This window comes from Gavia stellata, chromosome 6, assembly GCF_030936135.1.
Source record: "Gavia stellata isolate bGavSte3 chromosome 6, bGavSte3.hap2, whole genome shotgun sequence".
In the NCBI taxonomy this organism is placed as follows: domain Eukaryota; kingdom Metazoa; phylum Chordata; class Aves; order Gaviiformes; family Gaviidae; genus Gavia; species Gavia stellata.
In genome coordinates, this window is record NC_082599.1 from 37,625,759 (window position 1) to 37,647,700 (window position 21,942).

The 21,942-nt window shown below is 47.2% G+C and overlaps 2 protein-coding genes across 2 annotated transcripts; both read right to left on the minus strand.

Moving 5' to 3' along the window:
- Positions 1-9,157: 9,157 nt before the first annotated feature.
- Positions 9,158-10,939, minus strand: HOXA5 (homeobox A5). Its single transcript, XM_059818339.1, has 2 exons — positions 10,378-10,939; positions 9,158-9,408 (listed from the first exon to the last, which is right to left on the minus strand). Exons 1-2 carry the CDS (start codon positions 10,937-10,939, stop codon positions 9,158-9,160), a joined length of 813 nt encoding a protein of 270 aa, XP_059674322.1.
- A 2,083-nt stretch (positions 10,940-13,022) lies between these two features.
- HOXA6 (homeobox A6) lies at positions 13,023-15,035 on the minus strand. The gene is made up of 2 exons (XM_009820064.2): positions 14,600-15,035; positions 13,023-13,282 (listed from the first exon to the last, which is right to left on the minus strand). The coding sequence occupies exons 1-2, from the start codon at positions 15,033-15,035 to the stop codon at positions 13,023-13,025; spliced, it is 696 nt and encodes a 231-aa protein (XP_009818366.2).
- Positions 15,036-21,942: the final 6,907 nt, after the last annotated feature.

The following is a 21,942-nucleotide window of genomic DNA, read 5'->3' on the forward strand; positions in this document are numbered from 1 at the left end:
CGAAGATGTGCTGAGGCAGGACCTCCAAAAGGCCTGTTCCATGTCTTTGTGGTTTTGTTATCATAAACAAGAACCCAGCCAAGACCACCAAGTGTTATCTTGCACACGGCCATTTCGACATTTTACTGCAAGATTTATGGCTGTAATAAACAATCTCAGAAACCCTTTTTTTCCCCCGGTACTTCCCTTTAACAAACTTGTAGCATCATCCTAAGCTCTCAAAGGAAGAAAAGGAGACGAAAAATAGGCCAGCTCCCTTATTTTTCCAGAAGGACTAAAGGCTCGATTTCACTGGCGAGGGCGACTTTAATCAGTTAATAAAGGAGCGAGAGTCTCCCGGCCGAGGCCGGCCAAGGGGGAGATGGGGACCCCACTGGAATTAAGTTGAGAGGGAGAGAGTTAATTTCCATGCACCCAGAAGAGCCAACCTCATACATACCCAAAGAGGGGGGAAAAGGGGGATCCCCCTTTTTCTTGTGAAACAGGCAAGCACTCCTGCTACCTCCACATGCGCGGCTAAAACGTAATTACCCCGAAAGAGAAAATAATCATAACAACAAGCATAGTAATAGTAATAGTAATAGTAATAATTCAAGTCAACCTTTCGCCGTGCCCGGGCATCCTCCACCGACAGCGGTAGGAGGAGGAAGAATCGCACTAGCAGCCTGGTTTGAATTTGATTTGAACCATTTTGAATATATTTAGCCCCAGCTTTCCCCTCTTGAATGCGAGGCTGTCCCAAGTTTCAAAGTGACCGAAAAGTGACACCGTGTGCATTTTGTTTCTTATTAATCTTACACATTGACAGTCTTTGTTAAATAACAAGGCGTGCCCTTCACCAGGCGACATTTTCATATTTGTTAGACGCGGTGACCTGAAGTTCACCTCGGCCTTGGACTTAGTTTTTCTAAAAGGTCTATAACAGTGTCTTTTAGATAGCGGGGTGCTTTGCCCAGGTCACTACTTCTAAGGGAAAATTAAGAAAAAATCGCGGGAAAATGTAAACGTTATGGAATGTATCGACTGTATTCCCTCCTTTGTTCTGGGAATGATACAGTCCCCGAGGCTGCTCCTGCCTCCGCGGGCGGGAGCGCTCCTTCCCTACGGCCGCTGCCGGGGCAATGCTCGCAGTTTTGCCCCAAGTTCAGCATTTGGTCAAAGCGATGACTTCTCCGGCACCGGGGCTCGTCTTAACAACGGGGCGGTTGGCGGGATTTGCTCGCTCTGTCCTGGCGCGGGTAAATAAACACACGTAAAATGTGATTTGTGCCCGGATTTTAAATGAATGGTCTTTTGAGCAGACCTTCCACGCCAGAGAGCAGTGTGCTGAATGCAGAGAGTGAAAGGACAGAAAGAGTTCGTCTCAAATTATTAACTGTTCTGCTCCAGAGTGTTGCCTATTTTTTTCAAGGAATAATTTAAACAACAATTCGGAAGAGTCAATATTGATTGAAGTCGCAGTTTCAACTTCTTTGAAAATATCCTCATTGATATTTTTATTCTAAACCAGATTGAGAATACGGAATTCGAGCCACTAATTGTTTTGGTGAGGAAACAAATGTATTTCGGTCACCTACTCTTGAGTAAGCCAGTTATAGTAACAGCTTTCGTTCTGGGTGTATCAAAGACGCATTGTTATTCTTGGAAACAATCCGGCTGCTATTCTCTAACAAAATAGATATTTGGCTACGGTTTTTAGCTTGTTATCAGGCTTCGCTCTTACACCAAATAAATACTCTGGATGTGAAAGGTTATATGCTATCTCCGGCGAGGGCAGGCTCCCCAGGCGTGCAATGCCAGGGCTCGCTACAAGTGAGCAACAGCAGCAACTTGTGAACAACGCCTGCACGCTGAGCAAACATTTGCGTTATATACTTCCCAGGTCTCAGCAGGTACTTTAGGCAAAATCTCCAATACTACTTTGGCTAATCGGAAATCTAACCCCTGGTATATTTGTTCCCAAGAAATAGCGCTCGACTGCCACGATCCAGCTGTGTCTCTGGCAAATAATTCACGCGGACCAGCTACACGGAGGCCGATGTAGCCTCCTGCCTTGGGGTCGAAAGGCAGCTGTGCACGGATGGGGGTGAGGTGCGCTCTTTCTCGGACTTCCTCGCCGCCCTCTCCCCTCCTCCATACATTTCGTATCTGCTTATGAATATTTGGGAATATCCTTTCGCTCTTCCGTCGACCCCTCATCCTCATCATTTCAGGCTGAATCCGGTTTGCTGTGATCTCCCCCAGAATGACATTCCCTATGCGATATTGGCCAGTTCTCCCTTACAGACACGCCTAACCGAGGAGCTAAAGCTTCCACGCCGAGGAACAAAAAATCCCAGCAACGTGGGAATAACTCTCTGCGCAAAGAAATTCCACTCAACTTTTCCTTGGCGGGGGGGGGGGGCGGGGGGAAAGGCGTGGGGATGGAGGGAGGGAAAGCAACCCTCCCTGCTCCCCATTTCGCTGGGAACCGCTGCCTCGGGTAATTCCAGAAGGCTGTGAGATCCCTCCAAATCAGGGAGCGGCGCAGGGCGCCAGCTTCTCCACATTTTTTGTGGGTAGCACACCATGGCCCCACCGCTCCGCATTTTAAACGAGCTCCTTCGGACCAAACATATAGCCCTTATTATCTCCAGCATGTCCTGTTTAAGCACAGTTTAGCGGTCGCTACAGAAATGAGAGCAAAACCAAAGGCGCGGCTAGGATCGATACACGCGTTAATAGCTTCGCCCCTATCTTATCTTCCTGCCATTTTGCAAAGTGAGAAGGCTTAACATCAAACCTCTTAAAGCAGGTTATTATATAATAAACAAGGGCGAAACATTTTGCTACCTGACTCGCGGAGGAGGCAGCATCAACAGCCGGTGTGGTAACACGCGTGTTTACCTGCCGCGGCTGAACCCGATACATTCAGACACAAATGTGGCCGATAATTCAAGATGAAATACAACGTGTATTACTCTTGAAAAGAGGAATTTTCTATCCTTTCCTCGGTAATTGAGGTCATTCAGCTAGTAGGGTTCACCTGGAGTCCATACTGTGATACACACGTAACTCAAAGCTATTTTATCTTTTGTGCTGATAGTCAAGATCTCGGCTATAACATTGACATCAAACTCTGTCTGGGCGAATGACTAAGAGTGGTGCAAAACGTAAACTTTTGACCCTCAACTTTTTGACCTGCAGTTGTAACGCCCTTAACCACAAAGATATACAAAAGCTATGCAGCTTCTTTTAGGAGTAAGAGACTCGCACTGTTTGTTTCAATAGTTCTGCCGTTTCCCCCAGCTTTCTAAGGGCTTTTTTTTTTCTTTTTCCTTCTTCTTGCTCTTGAGCAATCGGATACTTTTGCATTTTTAATTATTGCCTTTTTTTTTTCCTTTTCTTTAATCTCGCAGCTTCGTAAAGTGCTGTTAAATCAGTTTGCACAGCCTTTCGGCAGCGTTGGAGGGAAGCCTGTTACTCAAAGGCGCTATATGGTTACAATTGCAGGTGAAATGCTGGGTAAGTTCTGGGCGTGAGGTTGGAAGGAATGTAGCGACGAGCGTTGGGGGAAAAGCTGCAGCTCTCTGCTGAGAGGGTCTTAGTCATTTCTCCTTGATTTAAACATAAAGAAACGACTCTAATTGTTTGCGAAGCCTTGTCTAGGCAAACGAGTTGACTGTGAACTTGGTCTAAAGCGAGCTCTGCTGGTGATTCCTAGGGTGTGCAGATTTATCTTTTCTGCATTTACTTAACCTGGCAGTGAACTGCACGGGCTGCCATTTGTTATCCAGAGACAGACTTCACCTCAAGCAAGGACTGTTCCACAAAATTGCAATAATTACCCAATAACCTTCATAGCAAATATTATTATTGAAAAGACATTTTGGGGGGGAGGGAATATAGGAAAGATTCCTTATGCGTGCTATAAGGCGGAATCCGTGCAAATTTTACACGCTTTCTATGTCAGATGTGATATTGTTTGTGCGTGTAGCCACAGGAACATGTGACTGCGATGGTCCATGAGTATTTGCCTTCCAGAGAGACATTACCGAGGATGCTTTAATTTGAAAGGGATAATATTTTCAAAGATGACCAGGCGGCTGTAGGAGCTGTATTTTTGGGCTCTGGCTAGCAAGTCTAGCACCAAATTGGGGAGGTTCTAAGGGCAGGAAAGAGCTAAGAAAGCAAAGCGGTGTCTTAACTTGGTCAGGGGATTTATTTATGTCTGCATTTAATGCGTTAAATCTGTATTTGCGGGGAGGGAAAAGGCATTGCTCCAGTATCCAGGGTTTGAAATCGAAACCTCCTGATCCGCCCCTCATGAGCCGTTCCATTCAATTTCCCATGGAGCAGATTGCAAACCCCTCTATTGTCACCCTTCCACAGATACACACTTATTAAATGTAAGGAAATGGCAGAATAATAATTTCCCCGTAATGTTCTGCAATTAGGGCGTTTGCAGGGCTCAGACAAGGCTGCAGAGCTGTAATTTACGGATGACTTTCCATCGGATTGTTATACTTCTGGTTTAGAGAAAGTTATGCCTTGCGAAGTCACTAGTTACACACATTTAGAGAGTTGCCTAATCGTTAATTGGTCTTACGCTTAGACATGACACACTACACTCAAGTATTTCTTTCAAAGGATTAGGTAAACTGTAGTTCAAATCGCAGAACGCCACTTGCCATGCCTAAAGTAAAACAAACTCGCACGCATTAATCCCCCGAACAGAGTAGGAAAATAATGTGGGCAGATAAGACCTCTCTCCTGATTCCCAGCGATTATTCTCCATGACATTTTCCCTCGGAAAACAATTAGGACCTGAGAATATTTTGGTAGAGTTCGGCAGACTGGGGTTGTTTGAATTTCAAATTTCAAAGCGGGTTAGAAAATCTTAATGCCTTTCTGGATTTGAATGGCTTCAACTGTCCTGCTTAGGACAGGGCAGGGCCAGAAATATGGAGAAGTTGTCATTTCTAGCTAACTTTCTTTTGTTATTAGAGAGTTTCTTGCAGTACGGGCGGGTTTGGGGATATTTTTATTTTCCATAGTTCTTGAATCTCTGTACACTGCTTTACGTGGAATATGCTCCAGAAGCGGCATTCAAAAACGTGAAAATATGTGGCAAATCTTTTCCCTCTAGACAATGAAAAATTACAACCCGCGATGATATCCAGGTTCGTCAAATATTAGTCGAACGGGTGTGCCTGTGTGTTTGTATATTCACCAAATAATTCAAATAATGCATTGTTGTTGAATATTGAGTATTCGCGAATGGTTTGCGTCTAGCATCATTCCCGTTTGCAAGCGGAAAAGGACCCGTATATAAAAGAAGCCCAAACTTTTAAAGGGTTTTCATGCCTTTGCCTCAAACTGTAAAATTTTGTGATGTATACTATAATATAGCACAATACACGCCTATCATATACAACTTTCCGGTATGCCTATTGACAAAAATGTGACAGCTAGTGTACTATAAAATCTCCAGCTGTTTAATACGGAAATGATTTTCAAATGTGCATTTGGATATGCACTTTTAAAGCCTTTCCCATTTTTTAAATATAAATTATATGCATATGTGTTTGTTTAGCGTTCATAGGAAGACACACAGACACAAAGGCTTGAGACTCCGTTTATCTTACGCAGGGGGTTGACTTTAAATATTAAATATTTGTAAAACTGTGAGATCTCTGAGCTGAATCAACCTTACATACTACCGCTTCTTTAACGTTAAAGGCAAATCAATTAAAAATAAGGATCAGTCGGCAATGTGCAGACCTGGCAGAGGTACATAACAGCCTTACCCTCCTGTACCTCTGTGCCTTTCTCACATTTTTGCTCACAGTAGCAGATACAGTCTAAACCGCAATATTCAGACGGGATAGCACCAGCGAAATAAAACAAAGCCCATCTCCCAGCTTGCATCAAAGCACCCCGTTCTTTTGCAAACCCGAGTTTATGACACATGAAGGAAAACAATGCGATCTGCTGAATCCCTGCTACTCCAAACCTGAGCAGAAACCGCTCACAGCTGGTTTGGAGAGATATGTATACATATATATTCTGGAGGCAGAATTCTCAAATCTCTTCCCTAGCCCCCGACTAGTCAGCCTGCACCCCCCGAGATCACTCGCCTAAATAACAGCTCTGAGGGTAAGGATCAGGCCTTAATGCTACCCAGAGAAAGGCAGAGTTCCCTTTCACCCTTTCATTCAAGTCCTGGAAATTCAAAGACTAAAGTTAAATCCGGCCATAAAGTTTATTGCTGAGTAATCACACTCTAGTGAGAACAGTCCACTTAAATAAAAAGAATGTTGAAGTAAACACGCAGCTGGGGCCTACCCCACAATGGCAGCCAGCAATATAAGGCAGAGAGGGAGAGAGCAGAGCTACGGGGATATTTACAATCTTCAATAAACCAAGCCCGTATTTCATAATTTGCAGCACTCTAATGACCTGTAGTCTCTTGTATTAATGCTACAAGTTACAGTCAATTGGTTCGCTTTAAAAAAAGAAAAAAAAAGTCACAGGAACGTATATATGTATACACACATACACACCCTTTGTGTACATAAATACACAGATATGAGACGCACATATGCATGTGCACGACTTTATACAGGCGTGTACATGGATTTGCACATGCATGCACATAATTTAAATATATTTATATTTATGCAGTTACATATAGGATCTGGAAAAAGTTACAGCAACATTACAAATGCGCATCCCCGAAACACACTATGCACTCGCAGATGGACATATATACACAGCTAACGCTTGCTGCACAACCCAATGCAGAAAATAGGAATCTTAAGCACTTCAATACAGTCTGTGCCATTTTAATACTAGCTCTGATGTGCAACATATTTCACCAATCCAAAGATTATTACCATATCAGCACGCCTCCAACTCTATCATGCCTACATAAGACACTGCCCAGATAATATCAAGCCCTATCTATTTTGTTTCCCCTTTTTTTAATCGCCTGCAGTAACTCCTCTTTGCTAAACAAAACCTCTCCAAACTTGGAGAGTCTATTGGAGCAAAGGAAGCAATTATCTTCTGCGGTAGTCAAAGTGATTAAAGCTAGGCCCCAAAATCCATCTCTGCCAAAGTCGCTTATTGTGGTTTACTTTGATTTGATCGTTAAAATAGAGAGCTGGCTGCTGCGAGTGAAGGGATGGGGGGGATTTGCAGCGCAACCTGGATCATTAGTGGCTGATCCTGCCTCTCGGGCTCGGTGGGACCGTCCTGAAAAGCTCCAGGCGGAGAGGAAGGGAAAGAGAAAGAGAAAGAAAGAGAGAGGCGAGAGGCAGCGAGAGCGAGCGGGAGCCTCGGCTTCCCCACTGTACAAATAAACTTTAAGGAACTTGTGCACAAAACTTACCTTTGACTTGCAAGGAGCCATTTTTCATACAGTACTGAGAACTTGTGGTTTGGATACTTCTGTCCCTAAACCTGACAATTTGAATGGCCAGGAGGCACACGTAGCCTGCAAAAGAGTCAAATGAAGTCCAGCGTCAGTGAGATTATATGTTATGTGGTATATAATGTTGGATGTCAACTCCCCAAAACCATAAAACTTACTTTAATGGCACCACGTGACTTTTTATAGCCAGTGAGCCTATCTGTCTGTGCTATGGATGATTTTACGATCTAATTCATAGACAAAACCCTATTCATTTGGCACCCAAATGTCATATAGCCGGAACTGGGGCTTATAAAGTTTACTGTTTTATAACTTTTAAGGGAAGGCATCAATGTAACCAGTCAGTAAATGTGCAAATCTTTAGTTGCTCTTAGAAGCTCGGAAGAGTTAACCATTCAAGCTCTGATGGGGTAAGTAACATTACGTTTATAGCAAACTAATTGTAGCGAAGAAAACAAAAAAATCTTTAAAGGGCGAAAAGTGGGAATGCGGCTAGCGAGGGTTACTAACCGACGCAGAGGGCTCGGACGTGGCTGTCCTGCAAATATACTTAATGAAACCACAGGAGAAATTCTAGAGCGATGCAAACACGTCTTGGAGTTAGCAGCGTGTTTTAACAAAGCACATGTTTGGCTTTTTTTCAACCATCAGCAAACAGCTAACAGTTGATTCACCCACAAAGGGTGTTGATTGTGGTCCTGCGATGCAGCTTTACACCTAGTGAGAAATCAGTAAGGAGGAACTTACGGTCAAACTTTCAATTAAAAATACTGGTAGCGGAGAATCGCAGCATCTACCATTTCCAACGTGCAGCATGAGCCAGGTAAAATATTATTACAAACTCTGCACGGGTTAATATTTTTTTTCAGAGGCAAATCAGGAAGCACAACTTCTTGCTTTGCACAAACCAGATCACGAAAACTTTACAATAGAAAGTTTATTTTTTTGTTGATTTCCAGTCAGTTTTTTTAAAAACAAATACAAAAAAAAAAAAAAGCTGATCACAGTTTGCTCAAACAGCCAGACTTTGACTATATTTGTAACTTTGTTCACAAAAAACATACATCACAGAAGCTGCGCTTAATAAGAGCCACTTCTAAGAGTTCGTGCAAAGAGTCATATACAAAGGCACAGCAAGGACATACTGCTTGGAATCACAGTTTTCGTCACAGATTCACTATTCACTACACGTAGGACAAGTTCAGTTGATTTCATCATTTCACCTCTACAACAGCATTAATTACACAGGAATTATATAGGTAGTTTGAATAAAAATATTTTTAACAGCTTGGAGCTATACAGACATTAACACTTGACCACACATGCACAGTTAAGCAGGTTGAGTGCAACACATAACATTTGTACTAAACCGGGGGAGGGTTTCTTTCTCTCTCTCCTTTTTTTAACCTTCTTTTTTTTTTGTTCTTTTTTGTTTAGTTTTGTTTTGTTTTAACAGTTACTTCAAGTAACACAGCTCGCTTCATATAAATAAGTTAAAACATCTATTATTTTTTTCAAGACAAAGCCATTCAAGACAAAGAAATGTACGATAAAAGCAGATCTACTTATACACGCGAGAGAATGGTAATAAACAGGCTCATGATTAAAAGATGAATAAGGGCGACAAGAACAGGGTTTCTTCACAGAAGTAACACAAGGAAGTTTTAGAAAGTCAACTTAGTACTGACATGAGACGCAGGGTCAGCTAATACTGCTCAGTACTTTTAATTGATCAAACGCTTAGGGACGGAATGCCCCTCCTGCAGCTGCCATGCTCATACTTTTCAGCTTATTATCCTTTTTCCACTTCATTCTCCTGTTTTGGAACCAGATCTTTATTTGTCTCTCTGAGAGGCAAAGAGCATGTGCTATTTCAATCCTTCTTCTGCGGGTCAGGTATCTATTGAAGTGAAATTCCTTTTCCAGCTCCAAGGTCTGATAGCGGGTGTAAGCAGTCCGAGCCCTTTTCCCTTCTGGTCCCCCTATGTTGTCTGGAAGAGAAAAGTACATGATTTAGATTCTCAGCAGCCACTCGGAGCCTTCGTGTCTTATTGCAGCTACCAGCGACCAGGACCGTTATTCTCAGTCCTGCTTGGTTTTGTTTCTGGTTTGGATAAACGCTCAACAAGTTTCCCCCTCCAGCCCCTTTTAGGAAAGGCTTGGGGGAGGGGGATTTGGTGGTCTCGGTAAGTTTTCGCTTGAATTTGGGGTTCGATTTTTTTTTTTAAATTTAATACTTGGGGCTTTTTTTGGAAGGCTAATCCCCCCCCCCCGTCTCCCCCAGATAAGGTGGTTTGGAGGATGCCTCTGCTGCTAGCTGGGTTCTCAGGGCTGGGAGAGCAAAGCTGAAGCGTGCAGCCCTTTCCCACGGCTGAGCTGGGGAAGGCTCTGGCAGGCAGCGAGCCCCCGGCCGCTCCCCCAGCAGCGAGGGCAGGGCAGGCACCCGGGGCTGAAAGTTGCTTCCCTTCCCCTCGCCCCTCAAGCCCTCTCCCCCGAGTTTGGGGCGACTCGCCCCCTCCCCCACGGCTTCCCAGCAGTGAAAACTGCCCTCCTCGCCCTCTCCTATTCTCTTTTTAACAGGGCTCGGCAAAATAAATGGGGTCAGCCGCGCCGTTCCCACTGGAGGATCCCCCTTCCAGAGGAGAGCCGGGAGCAGCCTCTGCTCCCGAGCCCGCTTCGGGAAGGCGCCTTCTGCTCCCCCGCTGCCCGCCGGGGCCGGCGCTGGGAGCCGGGCGGGCAGTGTTTTGGGGGCCGGGCGTTTTTTTTTCTTTTGGGGGGGAACTCGCCCAGGGAAGGGAGCGTGCTTCCCTGGGAGCAGAGTTGTGCTGTGCGCGGAGGCTGCCCGCTCTCACGCCCTCCTCTCCCCCTCTCCCCGACCTTGCTCGGCGCAGCCACCCGGTTTACATTAAATCCTCCTTTTCCTCCAGAGAAATAAAGAAAGAACAGGGTATTTGCTTTACCATGACTTATGTGCAGTTTTCGCATCCAGGGGTAGATCTGGGGCTGTGAAGGCTGGGCTGTGCTTTGGTCGGTCGGGGCACTTGCCTGCTCGCTGCTTGCTGGAGTGTCTTCCTCAGTCCCAGACGAGGTGCCAACCCCGTCTCTGCTGATGTGCGTGTTGCTGCTGGAATTGGACGAAGTGCTGGTGGAGTTGGCGAGGGAGTTTTTCACCCCGTGGTGACTCTCGCTGACAGGCGAACCGGCCACGGCGGTGCAGGGCAGAGGGTCAGGGGGAGGCGAGTGGGAAGACGTCGCGGGCTGGTTGTACCTGGGCTCTGTCGAGGCAGAGGTGGTGTTGGCCGGGTAACTGCGGGGTCTCTCATTGGCACCAAAGTGGGTGGAAGCAGAGCGCCCGACGCTGAGGTCCATGCCATTGTAGCCGTATCCGTACCTGCCGGAGTGCATGCTGGCGGAGTCCCTGTATTGCTCGCTCACCGAGCTGTGATCTCCATAATTATGTAACTGGTAGTCCGGGCCATTTGGATAGCGACCGCAAAATGAGTTTACAAAATAAGAGCTCATTTGTTTTTTGATATGTGTGCTTGATTTGTGGCTCTTGGTCGTTTTGTGCGTCTATAGCACCCTTGCACAATTTATGATGAATTATGGAAATGACTGGGACATGTACTTGGTTCCCTCCTACGTAGGCACCCAAATATGGGGTACGGCTTCACATCACGTGCTTTTGTTGTCCAGTCGTAAATCCTGCCTGATGACCTCTAGAGGTAAACTCGTGCACTGGTGGGGGAGCTGGGAGGGCGCGGGCGGCCCGGGGCGCGCCGCCGCCGCGCGCCGCCGCCGCCGCCGCCCGCCCGTCCGCCGGCCTCCAGCGCCACCCGCTGGCGGCGCGGGGGATGGCGGCGGCTCCGCGGGGTCGGCCCGGGGTGACGGCCCCCGACGGCGGCGCGGAGCGGCGCGGAGCGCCAGCGGCACCGGCAGCGGGCGGCGAGGCCGCGGGGCCGGCGGGGCTTGCTGCCCCGCGCCGGCGGCCGCAGAGCCTTGCGTGCAGAGAGCGGGCCGCTTTGTGCCTGTTTTCCCCTCCGCCGTGCGGGGCTTCCTTGCACCGGTTCACAAAGCCTGCTCGATCCACCCTCGGATGCTCCTAACGCTTATGTCCCTTTGTGTGTGTATATATACACATCTATATATATATTTATGTGTAATTTCCCCCGCCTTTCGCCCGTGCCGGAGGTTTCGAGAGGCACCCGGGTCCTGCCGATCTGAAATGGCAGGTACCTGTGAAAGATAAATATCGAGCAGCGTTTCTCCAACTAGGGGGTCAAATTCCAGGCGGCTTTACGGCCGCCGCTATTTTTCCGCCTCTCGGGAAAAAAAAAAACCCTCTAAATGTGGCGGTAGCCATTTTGCATTACTATTTTCCAGATTTGGCTTTTTAAATGTTTAGAGCGGTAGCCCAAAATGCGCTGCCTTCCAAACAAAAGAGCCTTGACGCGTGTACAAGTGTATTTGTACACAGCTTCACACGCACACTCACGCACACACAATATATTAGAGGGAGATATCACGTATATATTAATCAATATTTTCGCTGCGCTTGTTTTACTTAGACACAACTCGACGTGGAAGCATTTTAAGGCAGCTACTTTTCTTTAGATTATCTATTTATTTTTTTCCAGTGCTAAGAAATGCGAATTCAGATACCACAAAAGCGGGGAAGAAGATCCCCGAGTTAATGCGACAGACAGTTTCCTTTTTATAAAACAAAAAGAAAAAAAAAAAAAAGAAAGAAAGATAAGAAAAGAAAGAAAGATCGACCCAAGCCCACGAAGCCCCAAGAAATGTAGTCCATAATTCAAAGCCCCTTCAGTGTAGAGCTGAGCTCACCGAAACCTCGGTGTAAGCTCAACGGGAACCACAGAAATTCGCCCGCTTCCAAACCTCTTCCCTCGTTTAACGCCGAGTTTTTACTTTAATACCGGTAGTGCAGATTCGGCAGTTCGGCGGCATTTTAAAACTCTCCCTGCAATTCATCTTCTCTTTAACGGCAAGTTTATACCCAGAGTTTTATACAACCGTTTTTTAAAAGGATTTTTCTTCTTTTTGCTATTTAAATATCTTACACATGCGTGAAACTTTTTTTCTCCCCTGCAGACCGTAAGCTCCCAAACACAGCATAATGAGACGGCCCGACGTAGCGGGAGTTAGCAAAAACATAACCCCAAGATTTTCTAAAATCTCTCGTATTTCTACAATATGAACATTTTTAATTAACATAAATAAATAAATAAAAAATCACTCGCTTATCTCTTCTCACACTGGCACGCCGGGGACACTCACCCACACACAGATGCTCACCTCAAATATTTAAAAATCTGGGCCGTTTCTCTAATACTTTAAGCAACGCCACCTACGCTTCGGAAAGGTGGTTTTATACATACATGCCTGTAGCTCAAAAGCCAGGACTTCGCATATATGTTAAAGAAAGTCACAGATGATTGCAAATGTACATCTTTTAACCAAGCCTTTTTGGGAATTAATAGACTGTGAGAAACCTATAGGATTTTAGTAGCAGTAGGAACACAAGGTAAATAATAGTAATAGTAAGTGCTAAGGAAAGGCCTGGTAGCGTTTATTAAACGTGGTTCTACTCCCCTGACTTTTCCTCTGTTTCTTCGCTGCTGGGCTGTGTGGAATTTATGAATTTGTTTTCCTTTTTCCATTTCATCCGCCTGTTTTGAAACCATATTTTAATCTGGCGTTCAGTAAGGCAGAGAGCGTTTGCAATCTCAATACGTCGTCTTCGGGTTAAGTATCTGTTAAAATGAAATTCCTTCTCTAACTCTAGCGTTTGGTATCTGGTGTAAGTTTGCCTCCCTCGTCTCCCATGAGTTCCATATACTGTACCTGTAGAAGTAAAGACAAAACGATCGCATTGGACAGGGCCCAGTGATTTCAGACCAGAAAGAGCGGTTAGTATACTCTGCCTCCTTTTGCAGGCACAATCACGGGGAGGGGGGGGGGAGCTGCTCTGGTTTCCTGGAGCTTTTTTTTTTTTTTTTTTTTTGTCCCTCTTTTCCTTTTCTCCTGCCTGGCCAGCTGTAAATGCGGATGTGCAGCCTGCGTGCGGTGGTGGGGTAACCGGGATACAAAGAGGCTTTAAGGTGGCCCTAGGGAAAGTGGAGTGGGTAGCACCCGTGTGGATCGCTGAGCAGTGTCTGCCCTCTGCGTGCGGAGAGCCTGTGCGCGCACACACACGCACACGCGCGCGCACACACAGACACAGACACAGACACGCGTGTGTGCGTCCGGGGAGCCGCACGCATGTGTGTGTGCGTGTGCCCGCATATGCGGGTGTGTTTACACAGACACACTCTATTGCCGTGGCTGCGACTACGGAGGGTCTGCAATGTGAGCGTAATCATAGACATCAGCTAAAGCTCGTAGAACAGCCTTTGCCATTTGCTCCGGAATTTATTGCCCTCGAATGCAAAGCGGCATCAAAATAGTCTTGCTAAAAGTTTAACTTCCCAAAAAAGAGAAATGCGACCCGCAGTCCAGCAAACATAACCTCGGGAGGAGGGGAGTCATTAGCAAACACTGGAAGTAGACGTCTTAATCTGGGATTATTAAAAATAAGTGCCACCCCAACGCAGCCCTCCCCCCAGCAGCACTCCTGGACAGAATAGTTCAATTATGTGAAGTTCACTTGTAAGTCAGAGAAAATCCGCGATGCCATGGAAGTGCGCCCACGGCCCCAGAAACGTGCTCTCAATATCCAATACTTACAGGCTAATGAGCTGGGGGAGGGGGGCGAGGAGGAATGTGCCACAAATGCATTGGATCCTCAGTACAGAGGGCATAATCCCTGCATCGCTCTCTGACAATGAAGCAGCGGAGCAGAGGCTTTGGGGTGGCTTTAGGAGAGCGGTAATTTGCTCCGCTCCTTTTTTTATCTTTTTTTTTTTTTTTTTTTGCCTGCTTCCTAAGGATTCCCCAGTAACTTTCACCCGTGAACCCACAAGCTGGGCTCTCGGCCACCGTTCCCAGGGTGCCAACGTGCCAGGTCTAAAATAACCTGGGAAGGTTTCATGTTACACATTGCCCTGCAGGAACCGTGTCTCTCCAGCAGTCTGGACTTTATCTAAGAACCAAAAAAAAAAGGCTGGGGAAAGAAACTTTTCCTTCCTCCCCCCCGCCCCTGACTGCATCGAAATGCCTTACCAGCGCAGGAGTTCATCCGCTGCATCCAGGGGTAAACAGGGCTCGTGTACTTCCGGTCGGTGCCTTCGTCATTCACGATTTTGGCTTGGACGCCGCTGGATTTGTACTGCTGCTCGGGGGAAAAGTGCAGGTAGTCCCCGGGGCCCCTCTGTTTGCCACTGCCGGAGGGAGAGGCGCTACTAATTTCCTTGTCCGAATAAAAACAAGAGGCTCCGTACTCATAGGAAGCCCGATTGCAAGCAATGACGGTGTTGGACTGTTGGTAGAAACAAGGTGAGGTGTAAGTCTTGTCCTGCAGGCTGCTTGCCCCGTACGAAGCCGGAAAATGCCTGAGAGCATCATAGCCCGCCGGGTAAAGGGGGATCTGCCCGAGGAAAGAGTCCTGGCCCCCGGGCAGGCTCCCCGGGAAAGTGGGATTCACGAAATAGGAACTCATTTGCTCTCCCCCTCTCCCGGACCGTGATTTGTTGTGTATTAGTACATCTGGCGATAACTATTAGGAGTCATCGAAGTGGTTTGTTTCTGGATGGCCGAGCGCCAAAAGCGACAGCAGAAAATAGGAGCAGCTGACGGCGGGGCGGCCAATGGGAGCGCGCGCGGCGCCCGCTCCCCCGGGGCCGCCGCCACCGCGCCGCCAACTTACCGGCAGCCCCGGCCCCGCCGCGCCGCCCCGCGCAGCCCCGCGCAGCCCCGCGCGGCGCCGCGGGGACCGGCCGCGCCCCCGGGGCGGCACCGCCCCTCCGCAGGAAAAAGATCCCAATAATAGTAGTAATAATAGCAATAATTCCCGGCAGGAGCAGGCAGCGCGGGCAGCCTGACAGCGGCGGACGGCGACCTCCCCCGGGCGGCGGGAGGGGTGTCTGTAGGGGGGCGCCCTTAAAAGTTGGCGGCCCCCCGACCGGCGCGTCGCCCCCGAGGGAGCCGCGCGGCCCCGCGGGCAGGGTGGGCCAGCCGCCCCCGGCTCTCGGCGGGGGAAGGCGGCGGTGGATGCTGCGGGGGGAAAGTTTGGAGCGGAGGGAGCACGTGAAAGGGGGAGCGGAGCGGAGCGCCGCGCGGCGCGGGGGGGCGGGGAGCGGCCCGGCCTCTCTCCGTTTTCCCACCGCGATGCCACAACCGCATCCAGGAGGTGTGGGGCGATTTTTTTTTTTTTTCTTTCTTTTTCGGAAATCGCCCCTCCGCTGAGGCTTCCCTTCGGAGCTCGGGGAGCCCGCCCCAGCGCCGAACACAGCTTTTGTGAGAGAGGCTAACGCCTCCTGCGTGGAAGAGGTCTCGTATCTTAATGAACACCCCCATAATTAGCGCGGAGGTTGCGGCCGGGGCAAGGAAGCGATGGCCTTCTGGGGAGGGGGATTTTTTCTTTCTGAGGAGGCCCCGGGAAGGGCTGGGCGGGCTCCCGGCGCCCCCCGAGCAGCCCAGATAAAGTTCCACGTGTCTCTTCTCCTCGAGTCCCCCCCGCCAGAGTCGAGCCGAGGGAATCAAACATTCCAATTCAAAAACGAGCCAGTAGGACTATTCCTAATTAATACAGCCCCGCTAATGAGTCAGCAGAAGCCAATCGGTTTCGTTGTTGCTCCGAATAATTTGATTAAACGCGGATGTGTGTCTTTAAGAGGGGGGAAAAAAATACATGAAACAAACATTTCCACCTTCATTTTTCAACATGGCAGTTACCCCATAGCGGAAACATAATTCTCGGCCCAGGGCAGGGGCAGTAACAGTAACATCAGTAACAATTTCATCAGTAACAGTGCTGATGAAATTCGCTGAGATGCTTTTAATTCGGCCGTAACCCTGCAATTCCTGGAGATAACATGAGGTTGTTCTTTCCAAGCTGTGTTTACTCATAATCCGTGCCCATTACAACAGATTGAATAGCCTAATTTCAAACGCGCTCTGACGGAAAGTGACATTCGTACGAGCCCCGCTTCCTAAAGTAGCTTTCAAAGGCGAGTTTTGTTGTTGTTGGGAGACTATTTGTCTCATTTCCGGGGGCAGATTACGATACCTATAAAACAGTAGTGAGTTAAAACATCTCTCCACAATAGTTTGTATTGTTCACAGTCTCAGCTGGACTTTCACATTCAGATGTTGATTGCCTCCAATTTTATTTTTTTTTTTCTCAACTTCCTTAACCTCTTCAGCCCGGCTAATCCATAAACACACCTGGTAGAATTACAGCTCACTCGCTGCATGCTTTGGGAGGTCATTTCAGAAACGTGTATTTCCTGAAAGCCGGCCTTCTCCAGAAAAAGTTTTTTTACTCAGTGCGAATAGAGTTAAAAAAGGAGGGAACACTAGCAAACAAGCACACCGCACGCTAAATAGCAAGAGGTTTTTAAAAGAGCAGATTTTCGCCAACATAGGTCAGAACGAAAACGCACCGTGAAAAATGAATACCCGGGATAGGCGAAACCCACCGGCCCTACTTTAAAAAGTTGTGGCCAGACGGTCTTTTGTTTGAATCCATCACACAGAGACCAAAATAAAAAACCGCTCCAGGCTTAGTTATATTTACATTTTACAGCACCAGTTACAGGCGTTGGTTGTTTTTTTTTTTTCCCTCTCTTTTTCTTTCTTTCCTCTTTTTCAAGTTATTGTTTGCGTCCAATTGAAACTGTCGAAAGCCAGACCGCAGGCAGCGAAAGCATTTCTTCGTTGATCCCATAATATTAAAAGGAATGAAACGTGCACGTTTGCCTGGCTGGGTCGTGTTCGAGTAGTTACAGTGACAGCTAAACAATCTGCACTGCAATCTCCGCTTCAGTCACATTCAGGCGTCCTCTCCGCTCCTCCCCCTACCCCCAGAAAAGCCCGAATTACAATAATCTGTTACCCCCCAGCTCTGCCGGGGAAATGCCCTGGCCCGGACACATTTCGCAGCAGTTTCCCTTCACCATTTCCCCCCCTGGAAATCAGAAAGCCAGCCGCTGCATTTTGCCACCGCAAGAGAGTCACACTTTGCGATACCCATGTATTTCATCCGCCTTTTATTGGTTTTCGGAATTCCCCGCGCCCCCAGCACCTCCTCCACCAAGCACTTCGCCTTCCTCCTCCCGCCGAAAACCCGGCCGGCAACCCCGGCCACCCTCGGGTACAGGTGCGGGGGCAGTTACCCTCTTAAAAGCCTCCTTCCCTCGTATATAAAGCCACTCACAAACCCTTCCCCTGCTCGGCAGCGTCACCAAAACCAACCTTTAACTAATAGCTCCTAATCCAAACAGTTTGGGCAAGGCGAACCGTTGTTTAGACTGGCGGGGTATCGGGAGCCTGGCCGGGGGGACGCGGGCGGGTCCTCCCCAGCCAGCTCCCACCGAGATATTTTACAGTTGACACACACCGAGTACAAGCGGAGGGGAAGGGGAGGGGGCAGAGCCGGCCCTGCCGGAATATCTCGCCCGGGGGCGAGCTCCGGTGCTCCCCTAGCAAAGGCAGGCCGGATTTCTGGTTGTGTTCTTTTTTTTTTTTTTTCGTCCTTCACCTTTTATTCGGGTTTCGCCCGAGCAGCGCAGGCTCCCAGCGCTGCCCTTCCCAGGGGCTGCGGGGTCGCTCCGCGCCCGCCTCCGCCGTTCCGCCACGTCGTGGCAGCACTGAGCACCCGCCGCCCCGCAATAAATAATCCGGCGCTCACTGCAGCTCCAGTCCGGCGGATACCGCAATGCAATGCAAATGCCATGCTTTATCAGCCCGGCAGCACAAGCAGAGCCGGGGCAACACTTAAAGCACTCCGAGCCGCTCGTTCGCCGTGAGGAGGCGGGAGCGGAGCCGGGCGGCGGCGGGGGGTCTCCGGGGCGCCGTCCCCGGGGCCCCGCTCGCCCCCGCCGGCACACACCGCGGGGCAGCGGCCCGCCGGCCGCCGCTCCCCCCGCCCCAGCGCCGCACCGTAACAGTCACAACAAGGAGAGAAAGGAGGGGGGGGGGGGGGGGAAAGCTCCGGCGCCGAAATGGGCTTAGCCGCCGCAAAGCCCGCTCCGCGCAGCCGGGGCGCGCCAGCTACCCACGCCGGAAAGCGCCGGGAAGGCTCCTCCGACGGACCCACGGCAGGGCACGGGGATTGTGCCGGCAGCGACCGATCTGATAAAGAAAATCGCAGACACATTCGCGCTGTTTCCCCCCTCTCGAAATAACCTTTCCCCTGGACACGCCAGGGGAGCCAGGAGACATTGTGCTGACCGCTGCTTTTTTTCTGAAATAGTAAAAAATAAATTACATCTAAATTTTAGCTGCCGCAAATGAACTTCAAGTTAATGCTGCGAAATTTGGAAAAAAAAAAACAAAAAAAACAAAACCAAAATGTTTGGGGCGTTTAATTTTCTTTTTCCTCATGCTGGGGAAAAAAAAAAATCCCCTCGGATTGATGCTGTAAACCTGAAACCTCAGAAAATAACCTGAATGTCACAGCAACCCCCTGGCAAATGCAAACAGAAATAAACTTCGTGAAAAAAAAAAAAAAAATCCACGGCTTCCTTGCTAAATAATAGAAAGTAGACATTTTATTTAGGCGTATTTTTGCATGCACTGGTTAAGTCGAAATCAACTGAGCTGCAGCCACCTATATTTTTGGCCGGTAACATTTCCATTTGGTTTAATTGCACATGTCTAATATTTAAACGTATTAAACCATGTTTCCCTGCTTACGGTAGTGTCATATACATTTCTCACCTTTTAGGTTCTGGCTCACAGGAGCCCCTGCGACTTTGACAGCTGTCGCTTTGGCTGCACAGGAGACGAATCGCCCTCCTTTTGGTGCCAGAAGAAGCAGGAAATTAGCCAGGTTGCAAGTTGAAAATCTGCCACGCCAGTGCTTTGAATCCAATATGCCACACCTTCCAGCGGGGGAACTGGAAATTGCCATCCCGGATCTGTGTTCTAGGCGGCTGCTTATGCCGAACCTCCGCACACTTTGTTCACTATTGCCTTACAAAGAACAAATGAAATGGGGATTGAAAGCCAGAGAGATCCGAAGCAGGACAGAGCTCAGCAAAAGAATGCGGCTCTATTCTCGCAAGGGAAATTATAAAAAAGTTCATGTTCACGGTTACCATCCACATGACCGACAACGACCAATGGAAAAACCGAACAACTCATAAAGTTGTATTGCAAAGTTGTAAATTTTCATAAACAACAACGGATTTATGGCCTTTTCCTCATCACTAAGAAGAGGCAGGTCTTAGAGAGGCGCCATCTTACCACAGAGGCAGCCCTGGAGTTTTTTTTAAAGACCTGGAGTTTGTACTAATTTTATTAAAATTACAATTAGTACGTTGACCAGGAACGGAGTGCAGTAGAAAAAAGGCAACTTCTGCGCAAATGATGCTCTGGTTCTACCTGTATTTACCCGGCCGAATAAAGGGACTTTTTCGGGGAGCTTTTTTTTTTTTTTTTTTTTAATTTTTTGGAAAGATTGAAAATATTATGTCTCCTTGACGTTACGTGGTACCTGGCAAAAATGATACATTTTTCTAAAGCGGGGCGATTTTTCCCCTTTGTAATGCCACCCTGAGGCCCCCCGCTCCCCGAAAACCGCACGCACAAACCACACACGTACCCGACCAGATCATTTACACTTGGAAGTTTCGCATCGCACTTTCTGTTCATTACAAAATATTATTTCACTGCATGCGTTTTCGGCTTGATCGCAGGCCGCCTGGACTGGGTTTATGATTGCAAGAGGACACGGGAACACGGTGGAAGGAAGCCCTCCCATAAAGGCGGCTTTCCGCTTTATTAATCAACTGCGCTAGGGAAAAAAAAAAATCACGAAGTCGAGATAGAGAAATTGACTGATTCCTATCAATTCATCACCTTGGATTTTTTTTTTCCTCTTGATTACGGAAAAAAAAAGATTTATACGGTCTAATTTCTTTATTTGTCTGTGTAAATTATTTTTCGATGCTTCCTTCGAACTGTTTCCCTAATAAAGGAACACAATTCATTGTCAACAAGCATATTTATTTTCTGTGTAACATAAAACACATTTATCGTGGGAGATACTTGAACACGGTATCACTTCCAAAGAGAGTTCACAGACATTTTTTTTTCCACTTCCAATACTTACACGGCATATCCAAATGTTCACAACGAACACATCGAAACACATTGTAACATACAATTTTTGAATAAACTTTAGCCAAACCTTCAAGACGGATTTATACAGAGTTCTTAACAATACATCATGCTACAAAGTTTCCAAATTAATTACATACTTCCCAATTTATGACATGATCTTACAAATGAGCTCCAAGACGAATATAAATGACAAGAAAAAAAATCGTTCAAATATACAGTATCTGCTATTGTAGGAAAATTCACGGTATTACATATTAACACGTTCGGATAACCAGGACAAACAGGTTTTTTTTTTTAAAGGTGGTTACATGGTCATTTAAATTCACTTTTCAAAGAACACTTTCCGCTATATTAAGTAAGATCAACCTAGAATAAGAAAACGGCCTTTAGCAGAGGCAGCCGAAGGTAGAAGCCAAAGGGAGATATTAAACCGCTTTGTACAACATTGGCGTGTGTTTGCTTCCTCACTCGGAATAGTAAAGAATCGAGAACAAAGATATATTGCAGCATATGGTTTTCATTTATAATTGCTTTGGAATAAATATATTATTTTAAATTTAAATATATTCAGCCTTTTCGGTACCAAATTCTATACCAAAGCTATTGATGCGTGCTTTTCGAACGACTACACTTACATTTCTAAAAGCATTTTGCGATTCACATTAGTAATGTTATCTTCTTTTGACTACTAAAATACAGTATACTTTCGAAGATAGGTAGGCGGAGCAAGATATATAGGTAGTCTGGAAAATAGGTAGTACAAATAATTGCTGTAGATCGTAGTGGTTTGTGGAAGATTTCCCCCCCCCCTTACTCGCTGTTTAACCTTTTGTTAGTGTAGCTGTTAGTTATGATACTTTTCTAACAATAATTAAAAAAAAAAAAAAAAGAGAAAAAAAAAGAGAAGTGCAGAGCTACTTATTCAAAATTAGGTAGTTTTTCTTAATGTGAGCCTAATGCACTTTTCCCCTTACACATGATTGGGACTATTGAGTCAGGTAGTTACTTCGGAAGGTCACGGCTTACTATCTGTGCAAGCAGCAGTTCTCCCACTGAAATGTCCCCTGGAGAAACCCACCCAGGTTTGGGTAAACGAAAAAACAAATGATTGTAGGATGCTCTTAGGAGAGATTACCGCAAGATTCGGCACAGGGCAGGTTTGGGGAGTACGGGGGAGTGGAGAGAAGGCTGGAAAACCACCCCAAGAAACGTTTTCATGTTTGCAAACGCTCGCTTGCACGATGATTGTTAAAGGGAATTGATTTTTTTTTTTTTTA